At 38.5% G+C, this 24,518-nt stretch overlaps 1 protein-coding gene across 4 annotated transcripts in view; it reads left to right on the plus strand.

The window, feature by feature from the left end:
• LOC101617089 (cytohesin 1 interacting protein) overlaps positions 1 to 24,518 on the plus strand; it is a 71,324-nt gene that overhangs the window by 33,521 nt on the left and 13,285 nt on the right. For 2 of the 4 annotated variants that reach the window (XM_045147901.1, XM_045147902.1), the window contains 6 exons: positions 8,113 to 8,181; positions 8,466 to 8,625; positions 17,419 to 17,468; positions 17,646 to 17,700; positions 21,596 to 21,698; positions 21,893 to 21,986. In XM_045147901.1, coding sequence (XP_045003836.1) covers positions 8,470 to 8,625; positions 17,419 to 17,468; positions 17,646 to 17,700; positions 21,596 to 21,698; positions 21,893 to 21,986 — 458 coding nt within the window. In that variant the 5' untranslated portion in view covers positions 8,113 to 8,181; positions 8,466 to 8,469. Of the gene's footprint in view, positions 1 to 8,112; positions 8,182 to 8,451; positions 8,626 to 17,418; positions 17,469 to 17,645; positions 17,701 to 20,546; positions 20,605 to 21,595; positions 21,699 to 21,892; positions 21,987 to 24,518 lie in introns of those variants that run through there. The other 2 variants (XM_045147903.1, XM_004651856.2) reach the window with 2 other exon arrangements.

Raw genomic sequence — 24,518 nt, forward strand, 5'->3', positions numbered from 1 at the left:
GTAAGCATAACAAGAATGAGGACCTATCAAACCATATGATATCATTACCAACAAAATAAAATCAGCTTTTAAGAATTATCTGTGAAGCCGGGCGTGGTGGCGCACGCCTTTAATCCCAGCACTCGGGAGGCAGAGGTAGGAGTATCGCCATGAGTTCAAGGCCACCCTGAGATGACAGAGTTAATTCCAGGTCAGCCTGGACCAGAGTGAGACCCTACCTCGAAAAACCAAAAAAAAAAAAAAAAAAAAAGAATTATCTGTGAGTCAGTGATAATTTGAAAGTTAATTATAATTATATAATGTGTGGGAGAAAATTGATCTGAAAGGTTTAAGTCATCTATAACATAAATGTTTAAAGTCATCTTTCTCTTCTTTCTATATCTTTTCCACACCTTCACTAAAAGATTCACAGGTTACTTTCAACTTTTTGTCATTTATTTGTATGTTCGTATACATATGTGAACTTTCTTTAAGGGAAAAAGGCAAACAAAATTGGAGGCATTACCTGTATTAGGTTAGCCTCTGGGTATGTCTGTGAGGGATTGTCTTGATTTGGTTAATTGAGGTCAGAAGACCCACCTTAACTGTGGGTGTTATCATTCAATGAACTGGGGTCCTAGACTGCATAAAAGGAGAGAGCTGTCTGAACAGCAGCATTTATCACTCTCCGCTTCCTCACTGTGCTCTTTACAGGATGCCCTCTCCACCATGACGGACTATAACCTGAAACTATAATCTCAGGTAGACCTCTCCCCTGTTAAGCTGATTTTTACCAGGTATTTTGCTCCAGCAATGAGAAGGCAGCGAATACAGTGGGATTAAAATAATTCATTTCTTTCATGGTTTTTATGACAATACAAATTCATAAAATATTTACTAATCTTTAGTTTATCAAGTTATTCTTAAATAGTTTATGAATAGAGGGACTTCAAAAATAGCTAACAGTGGTCTGGAGAGATGGCTTAGTGGTTAAGCACTTGCCTGTGAAGCCTAAGGACCCCAGTTCAGGGCTCGATTCCCCAGGACCCACGTTAGCCAGATGCACAAGGGGGTGCATGTGTCTGGAGTTTGTTTGAAGTGGCTGGAGGCCCTGGTGTACCCATTCTCTCTCTCTCTCTGCCTCTTTCTTTGTCTGTTGCTCCCAAATAAATAAATAAAAATAAGCCAAAATTTTTTTTTTAAAAAAATAGCTAATAAGGGCTGAAGGGATGGCTTAGAAGTTATGTTGCTTGTCTGCAAAGCCAAAGGACCCAGGACCAACATAAGCCAGATGCACAAAGTGGCTCATGTGTCTGGAGTTTGTTTGCAGTGGCTGAAGGCCCGGGGACACCCATTTTCTGTATATATATCTGCCTCTTTCTCTTTTTCAAATAATAATAGTAAATGAAAATAATTTTTAAAATGGCTAACAAATGCATGACAGTGTTCATGTTAGGAGAACACTCAGGTAGTAAGTGGATAACTGTATTATTGCGACTAAAATACCTGGCAAGAGCAATGTTAAGGGAGGCATTACTTACTTTTGTTTGCAGCTTCGGAGGTATTAGTCACTGTGGCTGGCTCCACCCAGGTCTGTGGTGTGCAGGATGTCATGGCCATGGTAGCAGGTAGGGTTGGTTATTCATCTTAGGAAAAACCGGAGGCAGTGACAGAAGAAATTTCTCTAGCTTTCAAGGCATGGCCAGGTGACCTACATCAGCTAAATTTCATCTCCCAAAGCTTCTAGTGCCTCCCAATGCAGCACTTCCAGCCATGGGCCAAGCATTTAAAACATGAGCATGTGGGAGACGTTTAGATGCCATTCAGAAAGCCAAACAGTCCTATTTCTCTTAGAGCCTTGGCTTTGCTCAAAAAGGCGGATCCATATCCCAGGGCAATTGTCTTTGGATGCAAATGTGTAAATGTGGTTTGGTTCAGTTCAGTTTAAACTTCTCTGCCATTGTCTTGACAAATTCGCAAAAAAGGATTGCTTCAGAAAAGTTTTAGACAAACTAAGAGTTTTCCTTTAGCTGCTTGCCTTTTATTTGTGTTGAAAAGGAGTACCCCCCCCCCCCGCATCAATTTTACTCCTCCAAAAGGGAACTATGTCTGTGGTTATTGGGAAACTTGTTAGTCCAACACTTAGTTACAGTTACTTAGTCAATAGGTTATTGTTCTTACACTATGTACACCCTCTTTGCTCTCTCTTGTAAGCCTTCTCTTTCATTGGATTTTTATCTTTATACACTGAATAAATGATGTGGCATGGTGGGGACATAGTCTAAAGCAATTTATAACAGAATTATGGTGGTTCAAGTCAGGGCTGAGAGTTTCAGACTTTTTCTTACATGCCATCCCTTGGCATCTTCCCCTCTTCTTTCCCAGGTAATTTAAGGGGTTTCCTTTCATCCTGACAGGTACACATTAAACTTATTGCAAAGACTTCCTCTAAAAATTAAACTCTGATGTATTGTCAGAGCATTTTGATTAAATCTGAAGATATACACGGGCAAAAGTGCTTTTTAAACCCCACACCTATCCATGTCTCCAAGTGACCCACATACTACTTTATACCCTTAACACAAATCCTGTTAGAGACTCATTTTTGCCTAATACTCATTTTATTTAGATTGCTTTCCTACACCCGATATGGTAAGAATGCAAGTGAAACTTCTATAAATGCAGCCAATGATGTTTTTAGGTGATAAGAGCTTCAAGAATGTGGGACGATCTGACGACCTATTTTTACACTTGAAAGAACACTTGATGAGACTTGAGGCCTCAGATAAATTGAGTGACTTAATCTCTGGAAGGATATTGTAATTAACCCACAACTTCATGATTTGATTGAATTAAACCTGAATAGATCAGAAAAATGTTTCCTTGAACATATATTAAGAATCTACTGTTCACTATTATAAATGTTACTTGTAAAATTATTTTCTTTTTATTTTACATATATATCCATACTTGAGGAAATAGATCAGTTGGTAAAGTGATCAGCTTGTAAACATGAAGAACTGTATTTCCTCCTCAGAATCCATATTTAAAAAGCCAGATGTGATGACACCCATTTGTAATCCTAGAGTTGGGGAAGTGGAGGCAGGAAGATTCCTAGGGCTCTGCATGGTGAATTTCAGGCCAGAGAGATCCGTTTTACAAAGGGTAGATGGCGCCTGAGGAATGACACCCAAGGCTGTCTTCTGGCCTCCTCAAGAATGTGCACATTTATGTACCCTCACACACATGCACACACCATGTATTTATAACCCCAAGCCTCTATTTTGTGTTATCCACACAGGGATTTCTTTCTCTCTCTTTCTTTTTTTTTCTTTTTCTTTTTGTTTGTTTGTTTTTTGAGGCAGGGTCTCACTCTAGCCCAGGCTGACCTGGAATTCACTATGTAGAATCAGTAGTCTCAGGGTGTCCTTGAACTCACAGCAATTCTCCTACCTCAGCCTCCAAATTACAGGCATGCACCACCACACCCAGCAAGACACAAAGAGATTTCTGATACAGGGGCTTCATCAGCTCTGTTTCTTATTTCCCTTTCCTGAAGTGGCTAATTTTTCAGCTGTATCCCCAGTACAGTAGAGTTCAGGTTCTAAAAAAGCATAAAGAAATCTGCTAATGTTGAACAATGGTGCTTCTCATCACACTCACTCAGGGAAAGTAGACATCCATTCACTCAGGCTGATAATTCAAAGGTGATAAATATGACAAAGTTGTCAGAATCAGTGAGCTTTCCTCTATTAGAGAAACCTTACAAAATTAAATTTACCTATGTAAATTCAATATTTAAATTTGGTCTGCACAACATTAACTCACTTGCTTCTCTTCTTCATCAATGAGCTAAAATCAGACTTCCTGTATATAAAAAAGACAAAGCTTAAAATAAAACAAGAAAGTGAACCAACAAAACAAAATGAAATGCTTTAATAGTCTCCAAGATCTTCTTGTGCCAATAATGTCACACTGCTTGAATAAAGTCAAAAGCCTCAACTCTCTTAAAACCATAGTATTACAAAAGCAATCTCATTTCTAAGTACCCACTTATTCCTCTCTGCTGTTCAATCTGATGAAAGGTTGTATTGAACAAATGGGAATCCAAAACTTTCAACAATGCTCCAACAATTCTTTGTGAGCACATCTTGACCTACTACTGCCAAGACTGCACATGTACTCTAATCGTTAGACTTCTCAAGAGTGGATGAGGGTGGCCTTGCTGCACATATGGGCATTTTGGAATTGGGCAAATCATGTAGATAATTTATTTCCTTTGAAGTTTTCCTGTTAAATGCTTACAGCTTGAAAGCAATTCAGGAGTAATAACTATTTTGGACTATGTGTTATACAAAGATTCACATCTGCTCCTTCCTAAAAGCATTCATTTATATGTGAAAACTAAGTGTTGCAGTCAGGTTTGCATTGCTGGCAGAAAACACCTGACCAAGAGCAGCTTGTGGGAAAACAAGGTTTATTTTGGCTTACAGACTTGAGAGGAGTCTCCATGATGGCAAGAGAAAATGATGACATGAGCAGAGGGTGGAAATAACCTCCTGCCCAAGGTCAAAGGGACAATGGGAACAGGAGGAGTGTGTGCCAAACACTGACAAGAAGAAGCTGGCTATAACACCACAAGCCCACCTCCAACAATACACTGACTCGAGGAGGTGTTAATTGCTAAATTTCCATCAGCTGGGAACCTAGCATTCAGAATACCTCAGATTATGGGGGACACCTGAATCAAACTGCCACACTAAGGTTTAATGAGTACATTACCCAGGCTGCAGGATAACACCATATCACAATAAATACTACAACATAATGCATACCATACATTGGGTATATTTACACAACAAAAATTTTGCTTTTCAGGGTCTGGAGGCTGAGAAGTTCAAGGTCAAGGTACTGACTGGTTCACATGTGAGGGCTGTCTTCCCGCCTTCTACATGGCTGATTTCTTGCAGTGTTTTCACATGGAAGAGAGAAAGAGAGATCTCTTGTATCACTTCTTATTATGACACTGTACCTATCAGGTAAGGGCTCTGCTCTTAAGGCTTCATTTAGCTTTATGACATCTTCATAGGCCCTTTATCCAACTGTAGTCACATTGGGAGTTAGGACTTTAACCTGTGCATTTTGGAGGGCACAAATCAGTTATAATCTTAGAGCAGGGAGCCAGGATGTGAATCTGGCTGTGTGATATCAGAACCTTGTAGCCAACCTCCTTTCTGTGTTCCAATGCATGCTTTACAGATTGGTCAAGTTTTCTTGAAGTCCTTCCTACCTTTCTATGACCTGGAGTCATGACATATCCCTCTTGTCTACTACCACCAAAGCTTCTCCATCTTCCAACCCTCAGGTTTCACCACATTTGTACTAAAAATTATTCCTTCCAAGTGTATTTGCCTACAGATAAATAAAATGCCCCAAATAACAGAAAAGTTCACCACAAATAATGGAATATTAATGTTAGAGCATTTGGCAGGCAACTTCTTAGAGAGATCTGTCTTCATGGCTTGGTCACCATCAGAGAATATGGTAGCAATTTGGAGTACAAGGTCTCATCAGGACATATTACATACCCGTTGTTTCTCTCCCTGGATGCTTCTGGACATTACTGCTTTTTTTTTTGCCATCTAATTCCCTATAGCCTTTTTTTTATTAATGAAAATTTATTGAATAATTTTTATGTGTAAAGTTGGAAATATAAATTTAAAAGATAGCTTTTAGTCTACTGAAAATGAGGTGGCAGATCAATAGACTTTTATGCAACTAATGAAAACCCAAGTGTAATATTTCTTTGTTTCAGTAGAAAGATCTCAAAAATGCGATGGGAACTTTGTTGAGAATGCAGTAAGATGAGAACTTGGAACTCTTCACTTTATTTATCCTGTGGACAGTAAAACGTTATGAGTTGTAGATGATCTGAATCCCTTCTTCAAAATAAAGGGGAAGCTAAAAGAGAAGGGTGTTCAGGCAGCTATATTTTCTGAAGAAAATTCTAAAACAAGAACAAAAGAAGTTCTAAATAGTGGAACACTTTTGTGAGTCAAAGATTTAATGGTTTTTTTAAAAAAAAAATTAAAATTTTATTTATTTAATTTATTTGAGAGAAAGAGGGAGAGAGATAGAATGGGCATACCAGGGCCCTCAGGCACTACAAATGTACTCCAGATGCATATGCCACCTTATGCATCTGGCTTACGTGGGTCCTGGGAAATTGAATCTGGGTCCTTTGGCTTTGCAGGCAAGCTCCTTAACCACTAAGCCATCTCTCCAGCCCATTGGGTTTTGGAAGAACATGGTAAATAAAAAAAAAAATAAGTGTTTTGCCAAGTTTATAGCAAATGATAGTTCTGATTGGGATGTTATTTAAAACATTTAATAACTACTATGACATAATCATAATCTTAATCAAATCATAATCTTAATCAAAAAGACAATAAAAATTGACTACCTCATAAATATGTAATTAATAGGTACTATGTAATTAATATATATATTCTAATGTTATAGTTATGGGGCTGCATGTTAAACACATTTCATAAATTATGTAATGAATAATTTTTCCAAATTTTTTTGCTTAATGACTGATTTCTATAATGTACAGTTTAAGATCTCTATAACACTGAATTGATATAATTTTAGTGCTCACCTATAAAACTTAGTGTGTCACTGGCCATACATGTTATGTTAGTCAAATGTACAATTTGATTTGACAGTTTGAAATATTATCATATTTATCTAACCTGGTACAATTTTAAAAAATATTTTATTTTTATTTAATTACTTGAAAGAGAAAGATGAAGCAGGGATGGAAGAGAGAGAGAGGGAAAATGGGCATGCCAGGGCCTCCAGGTACCACAAGTGAACTCCAGATGCATGCACCACCTTGTGCATCTGGCTTATGTGGGTCCTGGAAAATTGAACCTGGGTCCTTTAGTTTTGCAGGCAATCGTCTTTACCACTAAGAAATCTCTCCAACCCACTGGGTACAATTTATAAAGGACAGGGGGGTTGATGTCCTTGAATAATATTGTTATCTGTATCATGACCTGGTGATAAATTGAAATCAGTTTAACTTCCTAATATACATATATGTGTGTGCATTTACTACATGAATGTCATTGTGATTGATCTAGTTTTCAGCTACCAGTTTGTATTACACATTTATATTACTTACCTGGCCTCTAAAATAATATGTATCAATAATCCCTGATTTAGATTTTATATGTTTTGGAGGCATTATTTTTTCTCTGTTATAACCTGATTCCAATAGTAATAGATGCTGTAATAGGTCTTTAAAAATTTCAGAGTTTACTTTTTGGTAATTCTGAAGATTTTACTGTTGACCCCTGTCAATTTAGCTTGAGTTGAATGTACCTTGACATCCAGTACACACATTGCATTTTAGCTCAGAGCTTTTTTAGGTCATTTACATTCTAGTATTGACCCTCAAAATGATTTTTCGAAGTCTGTTTGACTCTCTGTGGTAATAAAACTTCCCTTTGTGACTTTTGTTTTGATTCTGCCTTCTATTTCTTGGCCCTTCTCTGTAAAAGCAGCTATCTCAAAACTGCCCACTCATGGACCTGCTTTAAAAAAAAAGCAACTATGATTTTGAGTACTTTGTGATGGACCAACGGCCCTCCTTGTGCTGTCTCTGTTTGCCTTTTACCTTCTTGCTGGGACACATGCTAATGCCAAGGCCAGTGTCAGTCTAAGGTCTGCAATATCACGCCCTAAATGTGCTGCCTTTTCCTTCCCTTTATACCTTATAAAGATAATGGTTGATTTTAGTAAGGACATGGTAGTGAAAGGGCAACCAGGTGGATGTTACAGCCCAATGGCTACAGCCCAAGTACCTGATAGAAGTGAGTGTCTTTTTGGTGAGCATTAATGAGTTATGGTGCACTTCAAGAAAGGGTACTGTAAGTTCTTGATGAGAGGACATTGTGACCAGCCCCTGTCATTCTTCCTTATTGTCACAAGAAATGCATGTTGGCACAGTCTGACTTTGGCATTGCACTGCTCATGTTAAATGAGATCATGGGTACAAACAAATGACAGAGCCTGTGGAAGCTTTTACTTACTTATTTTTTCTTTTCTTCTTTAAAAAAATGGCAGATGGCATTTTGAATACAACAAGCCATTGGGCTTGAAAGCCTGAGTTCTAGCTATTCGAGGGAGAAAAACGTAAGTTGGTTATGTTTTGAATTGTTTAAAGAAAAACACCTACTGAGCTTGAGGTTCTCGCAGGGACTTCAGGAAGAACGCTACGGGGGAGGGAGGGAGTGAACTGCAAGATTGGGTTTGTGTGAGACGCACCTCAAACCACAGAAGTCACGTGGGTTCTCTCCGCCTTGCTCCTTCTCATTACTTGTCAGAGGGCTGTGCATTTCGCTTCCCCCGTCCTGCAGGACTACTGAAGCATGTGCTAGCTAGCTCGAGTAACCTGGGCTCACAATGTCTTTACCAAGGCTTATGCATCAAAGCAGCAATGGCAACTTGGCGGACTTCTGCGCTGGTACTGCGTATAGCTCATACTCCACACTCACAGGTGCCCTTACCATGGACGACAACAGGAGGATCCAAATGCTGGCAGACACTGTGGCTACTTTGCCTCGGGGACGAAAGCAGGTATGTTGCTGTTTTGTATGTCTCCCCTTGAGGGCAAAGAGATATCCTTGCTTGTCTTTCCACTAAAGATGCTATTTTCCTCTTTATCTTTCTATGAAGTCTTTCTTTCCAAGTCACACCCCCCAGTCCTCGATTAAATCATTTGCGTTCATAATCAAAAAAGAATAACCTTTTGGGAGGACAAATTCTGCCTACTAAGTTCATTCTCCTTGAGAGTAGGGGCAAGCAGCAATGAGGGGACATGCCGGTGGACTAGTCAGAGACGGAGGAGTGGAGTAAAAGGAGAAAGTTAAATCATCGTTTTCTTTCCATGAGCGTAGGTGCTTGAGTAAGATGAAAGGCGTTGAACACCGCAATCTTACAGGTGGCTCACATGGATGCAAGCAGCATGTGCATCTCAGATCTTTCCCCCTTTGTGTCTTCATTGATTCTTTCCCTCCCAGCCTTTGTTGGTAGTCACAGTGGCTCACAGTCAACAAAAAGTCTTCTTTTTAAAAAAATTTTGTTCATTTTTGTTTATTTGAGAGCAACAGACAGAGAAAGAGGCAGGTAGAGGGAGAGAGAGAGAATGGGCGTGCCAGGGCTTCCAGCCACTGCAAACGAACTCCAGATGCATGCGCCCCCTTGTGCATCTGGCTAACGTGGGTCCTGGGGAACCGAGCCTTGAACAGGGGTCCTTAGGCTTACCGCTAAGCCATCTCTCCAGCCCTGTTCCTTTTTAATAGTACATTTCTAATAGGCAATAAAAAAGCTTTATTTAAACTTCTTTTTAATTTTTTAATTATTTATTGATTTTTAAATAAAAATGTTGTACTCTTAGACCCCCTCACCCCAACCCCAGTCCTGCTGAGGGTCTTTGGTTGGATTGCTGGTATTCATTGTGGGGACTAAGAGGCCTAAGTCAATCTGCAGAGTATTTCTTTAGAGCTGAAAAATTATTTGGAAAAATATCTATGTCTAAATTATTCATTCTCATTATTGATTCTTCAATTTCTAATATGTACAAAAGAACTTAACTGTATACAATTTCATAATTTGATCATTTAACTTCTTATAATGTCTAAAGTACATATTTGAATTGAGAGATAATAATTGTGGACAAGATGCTTAAAATTGATGTAAAGCATGAATTTGTGGCCTTAAATCTTGGGTGTCTGTCATATTCTGCTCTGAATGCTTCTAATTTCAAGACAGACAGAGTCACAATTTTTATCCAGTGTTCTAAAAAGCTAATTAATTGTTTTTTTTATAGTGAAGTTAAGGTTATAACTTGCCAAGATTTTAGCCTGAAGTGTTTTCATGATAGAAAATTTGATAGATATTTGAATCACTTCATATGATGAGATGTAGGAAACACTAGCATCATAATTCAGTTTTCAGATAGAAAGCAGTCCATTTTTCATTTGCCATGAACTATCAGACTAAATATAGGTCATTTGGTTTGGCTGACAACAATCTTTTGGTAGATTACCTACTATGAAAGAAGACTGTAAAGTTTTTGAATTAGGTTGGGCCCCTTTCCATAACTGCTTTCCAGCCTAGTAATTTTGGCACACCAAGTAGCTTCTGAGTTATCTACAAGTTGAAAGCCATCATACCACCTATAGGAGGTAGAAAGGTGAGAAAGGAATATTTCCTGTTTGGAGACGATTTACAATTTGGGAGGGGAATCAAGATGTATGTCACATGTATGTAAAATGTCTTTGAAAACAAAGTTATGTGATATCTGGTATTCTTGGAGCAGGAAGTAACTCATGAAGAGACAGAGATGCTGGTGCCTGACGGTGGTGGCGGGCAGGGGGAAGCATGTTTGTATAACAGCACGGCATTTGGTGTGTGAGAAAATTCCTCTGTGTGTAGGAGGAATGAGGAGAGAACTCAGAGCTTGACTGTTCTGCAGAATTCTTGGACTACTCCCCCCTGAGAAAATACTGTAATTGTGTTCTGTCTACACAAAGCCTTGATTCCAAGACCACCACTACCCTTGATGTAAGGAGAATGACATTTGCATACAAACTACAAGAGTACTTATTTATAATACCCAATACATTAGCAGTGCTACATAAATATCCTGTGTTGTTTTCCAAATAATAACAAGAAAAAGTGTACATATTCAGTATGGCTTTAATACTTTTTTGAGTATTTTTTATCTGTGGTTTGTTGAATATAATGAATATGGACACAGAGAGAGGGCTGTAATTGACCAGCACAGAGAACCACCAGATGGGTTTGAGCTGCAGAGAATTTAGGATGTTTACTCTAGAAATATGGTGGGTTGGTGGACACTGGAGAAGGAGGCCCTTTCATGTAGTTTCAGAAGAGGAAATGAGATAATGGAGAGGAGACAAAGACCTGAACATCAGTAACACCGAAGTCTGAGGCAGCACGTGTGGTTCTAAGATTGAGTAAGATGGGATGAATTAAATAAAATCAGTAGGAGAGACTAATTATTAAAAGAGGATAAAATGGGATTTAGGCACATGAAATATTTGTGTGCACATGAGTGTGTGTGTACTTACACCCACTTCCCCATATCACTTAATTTATGCACATGTTGTTATTGATTCTAGTTTTTCTCTTCCTCTTTTCACTCTATTACATGACAGATTTCCCCTAATCTAACAGCTTATATTTTTACTCTTACAGACTTGCTTTTAGGTGAAAGCAAACCAAGCCTCTTGAACAAGCCTCTTATTCTATATACTTATCATCAATGAGAATTCATTGAAAATTTTATGCCAACACTTGATGATTTTCCACATGGACATTTACTCCTTACCTGGATTTTAGGGAAAGAGCAGCCTTTTGGCACTAACTGAATGGCAGGCAATGAGATCCCTATGTGTTAATCAAGGAGCAGGTGTTTCTCTGCCTGCTGCTATTTTCCACACTCTGAGGGCTGATGTCAACAATTCACACTTCTTGTTATTGTTGGCTTGAGTTTTTGCAAAGCTATATCTGGTTGCCTTCTAGCTTCAGCTGAATCTTCAGAATAGATCGAGTGTTTACACACAGAATTGTTTAAAAATAGATTTATGTGTATGCACATTACTTCAATATCTACATTGGTATAAAGTGCAAGGCACTCTAGTAAGGCTTCTGAGTTTGAATGTAGTGTTGGATATTCCTGCAACTATGAAGCAAGGTAATAGAAGAAAATAAAATCAGTCTTTATACATGTGGTGATGACACAGGAGTAGTTATTATGCCTGACTGTCCCCTTTCACAAGGGTTGAAGGGTTTTCAGAAGGTGTTTTTCACCTAATGGAGTGGAGTGGGGAGAACCAGGAGCCTGACACAGGCATGAAGCTCAGCTATGCACTGGGGTGCATTGGGATGACCACAAACTGTCTTTGCCTAAGCTTCTTTTAGTCATGAAATTATTACTAAATAGGCAGCTTCTTGGAAGGCTGATTTCACATGCATTTTCAGGAACCTTGTGCAGGACTTAGACTGGGCATGTTTCTGGGCCGGTTTCTACCCGTGGTGGCTTTCTCCATGCTTCTGGCAGCCTGTCTGGAGGTAGCGCCAGTTCTACAGGCTCCTACCTGCTCCAGTGGATCTTGACCACCTCATGGTGCTTTTAGGTAGAAAACTATTCATTTCTTTATGAAGGAATTTGGTAAATATTCTTTAATCCCTATTGTGCCATAAATCTATGGTTTAATATTCAAAACATTTTTTTTCATTAAAGAGTCCCTGGGGCCACAACCAGAACTTTCTGGGAAAAGTAATATTCTATTTGGGTTCCATAATGGTAGTTACAAGTTAGGAGGTTGAAATCAGTTCTATTTTTCATATTATTTGAATATTCTGACAAACCTGGCTATATTAATGTTCCTTCCTAACTCACAAAAAAGAAAAAAGTAGGGGAGGACTGTGTTGATCAAACAGTTGGGGAATAAAAGAGAGGTAGGGGATTGGAAAAAGTCAAGGACAACATATTGACACAAACAATAAAAACGATAACAAGAACCTCCCCAGTGAATCAGTATCCTGCCTTTACTGAACCCCCATCTCTTGCAGGGAATGGGTACAGGGGCCAGGAGAAGAAAATTACAGTCTGACATGTTGCAGCAGAAGAGGCTAGTGGTGAACTTTGAGCTTCTCTGTGGCAGGCTTTCTATCTGGCTGAGTTGCAAATTTCCCCTCTTTTGCAGTCTGATAGCTGTAGTATTTGGGCTTAGTTTTCCACTGAAGAGAGACTTGTGAATCACTGCATAGCGGGAAGCATTGTGTGTTGAATATTAATGCACTATCTATCTGTGAAGTCATCTAACTAAAAACAGAAGAGCCATCCTAAGTCCAAGCCCAGACATCATTAGATTCATGGCTAGTGAGGAGCTAAGGAGTTTTGTCTGTTCAGCAGACAGGACCGAATGTCTAGTTTGCAAGCCTGCCAAATTGCTAAACTGAGATTTCTCATATTAGATAATGTGTAATAAAAGACAGCTGTTGCCAGCATATGCTGTGAATTGCACACCAGCTCTTCATTCATGATTTTTGGTGCCTTCACTGTAATTCAGAAAGCCTGATTGGGAGGACAGTCTGGGCAGCACTCACTCCACTGACCATATCTTCAAATTGGGCTGCTCAAGCCAGGGAAAGGGGCACACCATGCACACAGAGTTTAGTGATTGGGCTGGTTCAAACTCTGAATTTATCTCCATATCACACCCACCCACTCACCCATTGTCAGACAGCCTACATCAAAAACAAATAGGCTCTTTATCAAGATGTGGCCCATGTGAGAGAGCTTAGTGGTACTTGATGTTTAGGTTGCTTTTTATTTATATGTTCACTGACATGTCCAGGATTGAAAATAATTTACAACTTGACAGTGTTAATTTTTTTGAGTATGTCTTTGATAACCTATGTGAGTCATAGGAGTGCTCTTCATATTGAATTGGGCAAATGTAATCATTTTTAGCTAAGTAGGTGGGCAGAAAGGTTAGACGGAGGTGGTGGAGGATGTTCCCTTTTATACAGATGACTGATCTGTGGACCTATGAGACTTCCAGCTTTGAGTTTGGTCAGGATGATTTTGACTTAGAAGGTGAGGTGGAGGACACATGGAGGCTTCTATTAATGCTATGGTTATGGGGCTATGAGAAGGGCATTTAAAGGGTGAAGGCTGGAAGTTTTCAAGGTAACTAATTAATGTTGCCATCATTCATTCATTTAGCAGTTGTACATGAATATATTTATATTTTTTCTTTGCTTCTTATAGCCCTATTTCTAACCTTCTTGCTGGTTTTGAGTCATTTTACTCCTTATTCTGTTTGTTTTATTTCATTTTTAAATCTTGTAATATGTTTAAAAAGTTTTAATTTCACCACATGTTCTCTAACTACCTTTCACTTTGTTTTATAAGCATTTAATTTAATGAAAGACAAAGCTGAAGAGTAGATGAGCACCTTCCTCCCAACATGAACATGCTAACTGAGGTCTCCCGTCACTATTCACTTCCTGCCTCTTTATTTCTGTCTTCCTGTTTTGCTATTTTTAACTTCCCACTCTATTCTGGGCCCTGTGATAAGAACTAGAGTAGAAAAGAAAACAAGTATATTCTTCCCAAAGCCCAATGTGTATAGATGATGATCTGTAGAAGAAAATTATTTGATCAAATATGCCCTTCATGTAAGTATATAAATATATACATATAATCCTTGAATATATAAATAATGTGAGGAATTATGATAGCAAGAGTAGTTTTTCAATTTTGTGTGTGTTTTTATGTGGACATGTGTGTGAGTGTGGACATGCACATGCTACTGGACATGTATGTAGGTCAGAGAGCAACTTCCAGGTCAGTCCTTGCCTGTCTGCTTTGTTTAAACTAGGGTTTTTCTCTCTCTGGATTTTCACTCTGCTGATCTTTGCTGTGCTTGCCATGAGATTTCGGGGAAATTCTTTTATCTCTGTCTCTTGCCTCACTTCCAGCCTCAGTGTGCTAGAATTCCAGAAACCCACTATAGCTTCTGGATTTTTCCGTGAGTTCTGGCATCAAATGCAGATACCCCAGCTTACATCCTAAGTGCATTATCCACTGAGTCATCTCCCCAGCCTTCAGAGCAAACTACAAAACGGGCCATCCAGCCAAGATGTGTTTGCTGGGACAATAGTATTATGCCTGTTATAAGAATAAGCAATGATTCTCATTAGATTTGAGGCCCACTCTATTGGAAGGAATTCATGCCTCATACAAAAAACCTAGTCAAAAGCCTTTGGCTTGAAAAGTCATAGACCCATAGTCTAGTGCTATTCTTGCTTTTGGTCAGAGAAGGTTACTTTTGCCATTGGCAGTGACTACTGGGGCAACTCAAAACTCATCAACATGATGAGAAGTGATAAGTGTTCAGCACCATATGAGACATCTCTATCACACTCTCTCAAGAAGCACTGTGGAAGAGGTGGCAGAAAGAATGTAAAAGCAAAGTGTGGGGAAGGGCGCTTTCAAAATTTGTCTTCTGGACACATGGACACTGCATTCAGATGTCATAGTGGCTGTCATTTCCTGCACAGTGTTGGGCCCATTACCATGTTATTACAGATGAAAGTGAAAGGCAAAATAAATAAAATAAAATAAAACAGGGCTGGAGAGATGGCTTAGCGGTTAAGCGCTTGCCTGTGAAGCCTAAAGGACCTCGGTTGGAGGCTCGATTCCCCAGGACCCACGTTAGCCAGGTGTACAAGGGGGCGCACGCGTCTGGAGTTCGTTTGCAGTGGCCGGAGGCCCTGGCGCGCCCATTCCCTCTCTATCTGTCTCTTTCTCTCCCTCTTTCTCTATGTTACTCTCAAATAAAGAAATAAAAATGACAAAAAAATATTAATAAAAATAAAATAAAACAGACATCAAAATAGAAGAGGGACTAAAGTTGGAAAGAAGAAGGGGTTCAGTAGAAGGGAGATGGGGCAGAGGGGACAAAAGTGTATACAGGGAGGTTTTAATTAAGATACATTTTGTATATGTATGAAATTTATGTATATGTATAAATGTATGAAATGTTAAATTTATCAATAAAATGTTAAAAATAATATTGTTTTAAAATATAAGTCCTGAGAAATGACTTTTTAAAATATTTAAAAAATTTTATTTATTTATTTATTTATTTATTTATTTATTTAAGAGTGACACAGAGAGAAAGAGGCAGAGGGAGAGAGAGAGAAGGGGTGCGCCAGGGCTTCCAGCCACTGCAAACAAACTCCACACATGTGCGCCCCCTTGTCTGAGCAATGGTTTTTGATGACATAAGTAAATATGGCCAACCTAAGTACTTTACAGTTAGTACTAAGGTTGCAACACAAGCAAATGAAGATAACCAATGAGCTCAATAAATGTGAATATGATGTAGAGGTAATGTTGGCAGTGTTTGTAGATATTACCTTCATTTTGCCCATTCACAAGAAGGCAGCCCACCAGCAAAACTGAATGGCTCCCATCCTAGTTAGCATGTTAGGAACAACAGTTTATATTAGTTCACTAATATTGCTGTAGACATATCTCATAATTAGGCCTTATAAGTTAAAGCAGACTTTTAGCAAGTCTAGAATATCCTTCTGGATATGAGCCATCCTGCTGCAGACAAAAGTGTGATATTAGTGAGTTGAGATCTGTAAAAAAATTAATTGACACCAAATATGTGGGTTAAGTTTACCTTTGCATTATGATAACATTACTGACTGGTGGCTTAATTCCTAACACTGAGTCATTCCAAAACATGTGTGAAATTGTTGGCATTTGGTACCTGGAAATTTGAATTTTCTGTGATTTTGGTTTCTGTGCAACTTCTTACGTAGGCACTAATTTCTTCTAGGTATTTTTCTACTTGTATTTTTTACCCTCTTCCTATCATATCTGTACTGACAATGCCTTGAACTCCTACTGTTTTCTTTATTTGCTTACATATGATTACCACATTAAGTTTGTGGTTAAACACCATGGCTTAGCTAGTGGCACAGTTTATGTTTACAGTCCTTGGGCCAACCTTTGAGAAAGGGCTGATTAATAATTAACATCTACTAAATGTTTCCCAGACAAACAAAACCACCAACACCAGAGCAACAACATTAAAAACCATCCCTAAAGAATGAGGTGTTCCCTTTTGTTGCCCTAACAGCTTCTGTTTATATGACTTTTTCCAAAATGTGCAGAGGAGTGGAGGCGGTGTTATTTATAGCACTCTGAGGTTGCTTTCCTTTCTTGGCAGGAAATCTTCCTACATTCTTCCAAAGCTATTGTGAAAATAAATACTAAGAACTGAGGTCTTGAGTCCTGGTTTCACCTGAATCATGTTTCTGTGTACAAGTTCATTCCTTAGAGCTTACCTTATCCTACTAAAAACAGTAAGATACTGAGCAATCACAACAAATGCAACCAGTTTATTAGTATTTCACACAGCATGAACAACAAGGGAGACTGATCATTCTATGGAATAGCTCTTTGGATTCAGTGTGGTTGTTAATTGTGATGGCTCCTTTTTAGAAGCTAATTTGAGCACAGTAAAAGTTATAGTGAGGTGATCTTTCAAATCCTTGGAGTTCTGTTCCCTGGCATGAACTTTTTTCCACATTATCTTACTATCTGAGCTTCTGATCTTTTAAATGGAATGGCTGAAAGTCTTCATTCCCAACTCTCCTTTGGTGTCAATAGAAAAGGAAATCATTGACCTTATATATAAGTTTCCTAGGAACTAGGTCAAAAAGGTAATGAAGAACAAAGTCCTTTTTCACTTAGGACATTTTGGGGGTATAGCTTAAAGATCTTGACATAACTCCTTTTTCTTTTTTCAGTTTACTTTGACCAGATCAACTTCCTTGGGTGACTTTTCCTGGTCTCAAAGGTAAAAAGATTCATTGAGTTTTTTAGTCTCTCATCATGATATTTAGAAACATAAACTCTCCAGATTACACACACACACACACACACACACACACACCCCATATAATTAAATTTAATGCTAAATTTATACCTTGATCTTCATGTAGTCTTAAACATTTTTTTTTAATTTTTACTTCAGAAAGCTTGTTACTGTGGAAAAGCAAGACAATGAAACATTTGGATTTGAAATTCAGGTAGGCAAGGTTTAAACTTTCTAAATTTTCAAAGTAGAAAGCAACATGGACCATGGAAGCTATGTGTGTGCTTCAGTGTCTGGCCATCTGTCAGTGGCTTCAGCAAGTTTCTCCTATTGGGGGATGGAACATTGAGACTTATCAAATGCTGTGCACTCCTTGGACTCAATTGCATTGCAGTCTTCCTTAAGTCTAATCCTGATAGAAATGCTCAGTATCAGCAGTATCTTAAATAAGAGAGCAAAGTAGCTTTTAAAGTTCTACAGAAGTCTGCTGTACAAATTTGTACTTTAATGTGTTTTTCATAATCATATTCTTGTACTGTATGTTAGATATATCAGATTCTAAGTCTTGTTTGGTAAGAAATAATTGGAGGAATATACATTTGTATATACAGAATGCTATATTTGTATATAGTTCCTGTTGCTATTGCTACCAAATATTTCCTATTGAATGTGAGAAATTTGTACTCCTCCCCCCCCACTTAATGGCAGCATTTTATATTTACTGTTTGAAAAATCTAAGAACCTTTGGCTCTACAGAGGAATTGCTTACTTCTATAAGAGATATTTAAAATTCTCCAGAGGTTTCAGTGTAATTGTCTACAAATTTTTCCTGTCATTTGTTGCCTATTTGTATATAATAAAAGAGTTCAGATGAAGTCCAGTCTGATTCAGTGCAGTAGTCGAAATTCAGGTGGTGTTGTTTTCCTGGTGTCTTGTGTTTCTCCTAGATGTGCTTTCCTTAGTCATATTCTTATAACATACACCAGAATTTAGTTACTAACTTTGGTGTTGCTTTCAGAAAACTTTTAAATTTGATGGAACCTATAATTTGCCACAAAATCAGTGAGATCCATTAGATTTTAGAGGTATAGGACTCTCTTGTACCCTTGTCAGATCAGGAATTCCCCAGTCTCTTATAGAGACACTCAGTGTTTGTAACTACCTCTTTTAACTTGAGTATTGGTACAGTATATACAATTACCTATCCTTTTTTTTCCACTTGGCTATGACACACAGCACAGCTTCCTATGTATTTCTCTTATGTCATAAGTACTCTTTGTGTGTGGAACCAAAGTCATAATCATTAATAGATAACAGGTCATGGAGCCATGGAGTCTTTGGAGATCACCCTAGACTAGTGGTTTCACCCTCAGGATGCAGCAGATATAAGCGACCTCAGTAAGGCAAAATGTCAAACAACTGGGGACATTTATGCAGGTCAGACAGAACCTTGTGTGCCATATTTTGTTATGTCTGTAAGTCCATATTTTGGTTCCAGTTTACTAGAGGAATGATGGCTTGAGAGAAAGCAGGTCCATGCTCCTCTCTGGTTCTCCATGACTGTGAGTTTTATTCTATTCATGTAATACTATACAACGATAAGAATATAGAATTCAGACACATGTACGCCTGAGCTCATATTATTGCTATTCCTCACAGATTGGGTCCTTAGGGATTTTAAAAAAGGTTGTATGTAAAGACCTCATAAATATGTCTGAAGTCAGTAGAAGATCAAACAATGATAAAAATGATAGGTGTTAGTATGAAGGTTATGAGGTATAAGAAAGGATATTTTGATCTTTATGTCTCTAAGAAATGTAGGTGAGCAAGTGGTGGTAGTTTTTTCTTATTATCTTAGTTATAGTACTTCAAAGGCTGTGGCACAAAGATTGCTGTGAGTTCTAGGCTAGCCTGGGATAAAGCCTAAGACAAGAAAGAAAGGAAAGATAAGAAGGGAAGAACATAAAGGAAGGGATAAAAGAAAGAAGGAAGGAAGGAAGGAGGGAAGAAATAAAGAGAAAAGAGGTCATTCTGTCACTTGCTTTTGTCATGGAAGACAGGGAGGTAAGAGAGCAGAAAGAAGAGGTGGAGGGAGAACAGAAGATAAAGAAGAGAGAATTTGACTGGTACTTATTTGTAAATTTGGGGATCTGTTTTTTTCCTCTCTCTCCATGTCTTATCTCCAGACTTATAACTGTAGTATACTTTTGTGTCTGTGAGATAAATTAATCAATAAATTTTTCCTGCACTGGACTTCCTTTGACCACTGGGAATGGCACTGGGAATGGAGAGAAGGTATGTACTGGGGAGGGGCATTATTAGAATAGTGGGGCTTTTTATGAGAAAGAGAGAATGAAAGTTGGTGTACCAGAGTCTCTAGCCACTGCAATCAAACTTCAGATGCATATGCCACCTTTTGTGCATGTGCGACCTTGTGTGCATGAGTCAACTTGTGCATCTGGCTTATGTGGATTCTGGGGAGTCACACCTGGGTCCTTAGGCTTCACAGTCAAATGCCATCCTCTCTAGCTCTAGAATAGTGGTTTTTAAAAAGGAGTGTCAGTTATATATTGGGTTCTTGTAGCACATGAACTGGACCAGTCTTCTTCTCTAGAAGAATGTAAGCTATAGGTAGGTCTCTAGCAGGAAAGCTATTGAAAGGATTTCTGAAACAGTTTGGACTTGTATTATATAAGAGATTAAAGTATTTCTTCTTTAAAGATATGGGGACTAAATGTCTTATAGATTAGGGAAAAATCATTTAGAGTTTAGCAGAATCAAGTTTCTACAAGTTACTTGCACATCACTGAAATATGATACCTGAGGATTATCAATTAAAGGAAAATAAGCATCCACCCCAGACATTAATTTTTCAAGAAAGCCTAATGTGGCTTGATTTTTAGGAAGCAGTTGTTTGAAAGACTTAAACACTGGTTTTGATTCTAACCAGAACAAGACCTTATAGCTGTGGTGTATTAAAAAGAAAAGTATGTATGTTTGAGGTTGCTGAGGTACTATGTACAGCTAGCATTTTCTTAGTGTTTTTTGTACAATTTACAGGGAAAACAACAACAAAACCCAGTACCACCCAACTACTTGTGCCAAATTGAGGCAAGAGGTGAAGCATAACATTTTCTAATTTAATTGAGTGACTGATAAACTGGTGAGAATTCATGGCAGGCATAGAAAAGTGTGCTCATGAAAGTAATTGAGTCAGTTATAGCACTTTTGAATAAACACAGGGCAGATTGTCATTATTTGTAGAACTCTGATTTAAAATGATCATTGTTGGTATATCTCGCTTGCTGGATGGACTGTTTCATGCTCTCTTGTAATGAGTGCTTTAGCCTGCTAGAAGCACTTTTTTTTTTTTTTAATTTGCTCTTGTCTACCATTGTTTTTATTCCATTCAGAAATAAAGAAGCTTAATTTTTATTTAATAAATACACAATGTTGATATCATCAGGTGGTCTCTTAGGCTTGAAAATAGAAAATTTTGAGCCATTCTAAGCTCATTTAGTTCTCATGCAAGATTTTTTTTTATGAATAGAATTGGCTACAGATTGTCTGACAGAATTACCAATTGTTACCTTTGATTCAACTTACAGTTAGGAAAGCCTTTCCAAACTGTCCTTTGTAGCTGCCTATTATGCCACTTAATTATGGTGACATGATTATATATAGATATATTTGTGTGCGTGTGTGGGGGAGCGCATGTGTGTGTAGGGGTACATGTGAACATATGTGTAGGCCACAGGTCAATCTCGGGTGTCTCCCTCAATTGCTTTTCACCTTTCTAAAAAATTTGTTTGTGTGAGTGCATGTGTGTGTGGTCATATGCTTGTGCCAGAATCTCTAGCCATTGCAAACAAATGCCAGATGTTTGAGCCACATTTTGCATCTGGATTTATGTGAGTGTTGGGGAACTAAACTGTTGCAGGCAGGATTTGCAAGCAAGCTTGTTTAACCACTGAGCCATTTCCTTACTTGCATCCACCTTATTTTTTGAAACTGTCTTTTTCTGAACCCGAAGTTATCTGGGAGTGTAAATTTTGGCAAATATGTTTGAATTTTTGGAGGGTAACTATGTATCCACTTACATTCTACAGACATACAGGCTCCAGAACCGGAATATCTGCTCCTCAGACATATGGACTCTGGTCTACAAAGTAGAGGATGGCAGCCCAGCCCACTGTGCAGGCCTCCAAGCTGGTAATTCAACTTTGCATATGAGCCATTTAAATAGCAAGAAAACTTTTTGACAGCAAAGGTCGGGAAGTAATTGCTGTTTTGAATTTTCTAGAGTAACATTAAGGTTTGGAGTGGGCTTGTTTTGCTTCATTGGTACGTCAGGAAGCTTTATTTAAGTAACCAATTTAACACTCATTTTTCTTGGCATCTCCCAGGTGATGTCCTTGCAAACATCAATGGCATGAGCACAGAAGGCTTTTCTCACAAACAAGTGGTTGACCTGATCCGATCATCTGGAAATCTCCTAACGTAAATACCCACTTAGCTTCTGCAGGGCTTCAAAAGATGCTTTGCTGTCTGATGGTGCCTGCTGAGGGAGTGAATAGGTTTTTTGTTTGTGGACCACGAGAAATGAGGCAGCAACAGACCTCAGCTTTGAGAAAAGTACAAACGTTTTTATCGGTTCTTTTGTTTCTCAAGGTTTCTTCAGTCATGAGCATATTGTCAACATCCGCAGTCAGTGGATATCAACATCTAACGGTCTTGGTGGGAGGGGAACATTTACAGATAGATTGTTAGATACTAATTCAATGAAACTGGCACACATTGTTTTTGGGTTGAGAAAAAGTGGTCCAATTTCCATGGTTGACACAATTGTGTAGCTATAACAAATTAAAGGTCAGAGAACTGAGTTCATATGCTACAAGCCACTCATTTTTTTCTACTGTTCCACATGGAAGAAAGAAAAAAGTTTGCTCAACCCTCCCTATCCTGAAACACACATACTCACATGTACCATGAGAAAAACTTAGAAGAAAGATATTGGTTTCTTCGACTATAGATTTGGCATTAATAATCTTAAGAAAATGGGTGCATATGGAGCCTCACTGGCACCCAAATAGCTGTGATTGCCTAGCTGAGGAAACAAGCAGCATTGTCTGGCTTTTGTCACATTCCAAAGCCCTAATATGACTTTAATAAGCAACTGAAAATGGAATTCATGGGCTGCAGAAATGGCTCAGTGGTTAAGTGCACTTTCTGCACAAAGATGAGGGCCTAAGACCACCTGAGTGTGAGTCTCCAGAACCTATGTTAAACAGCTGTGTGTGGCCACTTGCTTCATTAACCCTAGTACTGTAGGGGATCAGGAGTTGGAAACTGCCAGAGCTCACAGTAACCAACAGCCAAGCTCTGGGATCAGTAGAAACTGCAGCCCAAACAAGGATAGGTAGAAAAGCCATGGAGCAAGACACCCTGCTCTGGCCATTACAGGCAAGTGCAGCCCATGACAGGTTGGTGCATGAGTCACCACAGAGCATGTACACGTGCATTAGACACATATACAATGTCCCCCACATAGCATTTTACACACATACACACACACACACACCAAAAGCAGAATTCACTCTTGCATTAAAATCCTACTTATTGGGCCAATACTAAGTTACTTGCTTTGTAATATGTTCACAAAAGGCAAAGATAATGATTTTTAGAAATCTCACAATTGTATAAGGAGATGTCTAAGAAAGACATCCTGAAAAATGTTGATTTTTTTATCTTTCAGTTATGGATAACTGCCATGAAGAAGTACAATAGTGTACTGGTGGAGAACATTGAGTAATAAGGTGGCTAGTTTACCTTAGATGTTCAAAGTAGTCTTCTCTGAGGATGAGACTGAATGCTGAAACTGAAGCTGAGATTAAACATGGAGAGAAGATAGCAATATGAGCTTTTCATAGGAGCATTTCAGTACAGAGAAATGTCTTTGAGTCCCCAAAGTGGGTTTGACCTTTCCCAAAGTCAGATAGAAATCCTGTGAAATCAGCTGCTGGTACATGTGGCAGTTTATTACAATAAATTAAGACAAAGTTGTTAGAGAGCAGACATGGATTCCTTGATCATGCCCATGAATTTAGCTCTCATTCTGATTGATGTAGATCTTATAGGGTGCAGTTCATTCTCCACAGATGCTTTATTGTGGGAGTTTTATTCCTGTATCTAGATGAGGTGCTTGAGGTGAAAGAGCTTTGTTAACATCATGTGACTATGGCTGTGGAGGCCAGGACCTATGGTTGTTCAATGTAAACCACCGTAGTGTCTTTTGGATGCTCTCTGGTGATACTTCAAAGAATATGTGTGTGTGTGTGTGTGTGTGTGTGTGTGAGAGAGAGAGAGAGAGAGAGAGAGAGAGAGAGAGAGAGAGAGAGAGAAGATTTGAAAGGTGACAGGTGACAGTAGTTCTCAGTCCAGCTTTTTGAATTTTAGGACTGCAGGGGAAAAGATGAGATATTCTTGTCACAAAGAAACTTGGATCCCAAAAGTAGGAACTCTGTGGAATCCAAGAGAAAATACTAGTGGTTTGAGTCAGAGAGATATAGTCTACATGGGCAAAGTCAGAAGATTACGTATGAATAAGGGGTAGTAGGTAGACTTGGTTCTTAGAAAACCATCAGTCAATAAAACCTGAGACAAAGTGAACAGGTGCTGGGGAGAAAAGCTCATGCATGTCTACAGTTTTGTCTGTACATATCTGGTACTTGGACAGGGTAGATCAACATTATGAGTTCTGGTTAAACAGCTTCACTGGGATTCTACTGCTCAAAGAGTCAAGATGGTTTTAGTCAGAACAAAAGATTTGGTGTGCATGTCATTGTTTTAGATATGATCCTAATAGAAATAGAAGAAAATTGATTTCCATATTTAATGTTTTAGCATGTTTGGGAAATTTCTTTCACCTTAATAAATATAATTACAGGGGGAATTTGAACAAATATTATAAAAATGCTTAGGTACATGAGTTACAGGTGAAATTTGTTATACTCAAATGGATTGTTTAGTAGT

This window comes from Jaculus jaculus, chromosome 4 (assembly GCF_020740685.1).
Source record: "Jaculus jaculus isolate mJacJac1 chromosome 4, mJacJac1.mat.Y.cur, whole genome shotgun sequence".
NCBI lineage: Eukaryota > Metazoa > Chordata > Mammalia > Rodentia > Dipodidae > Jaculus > Jaculus jaculus.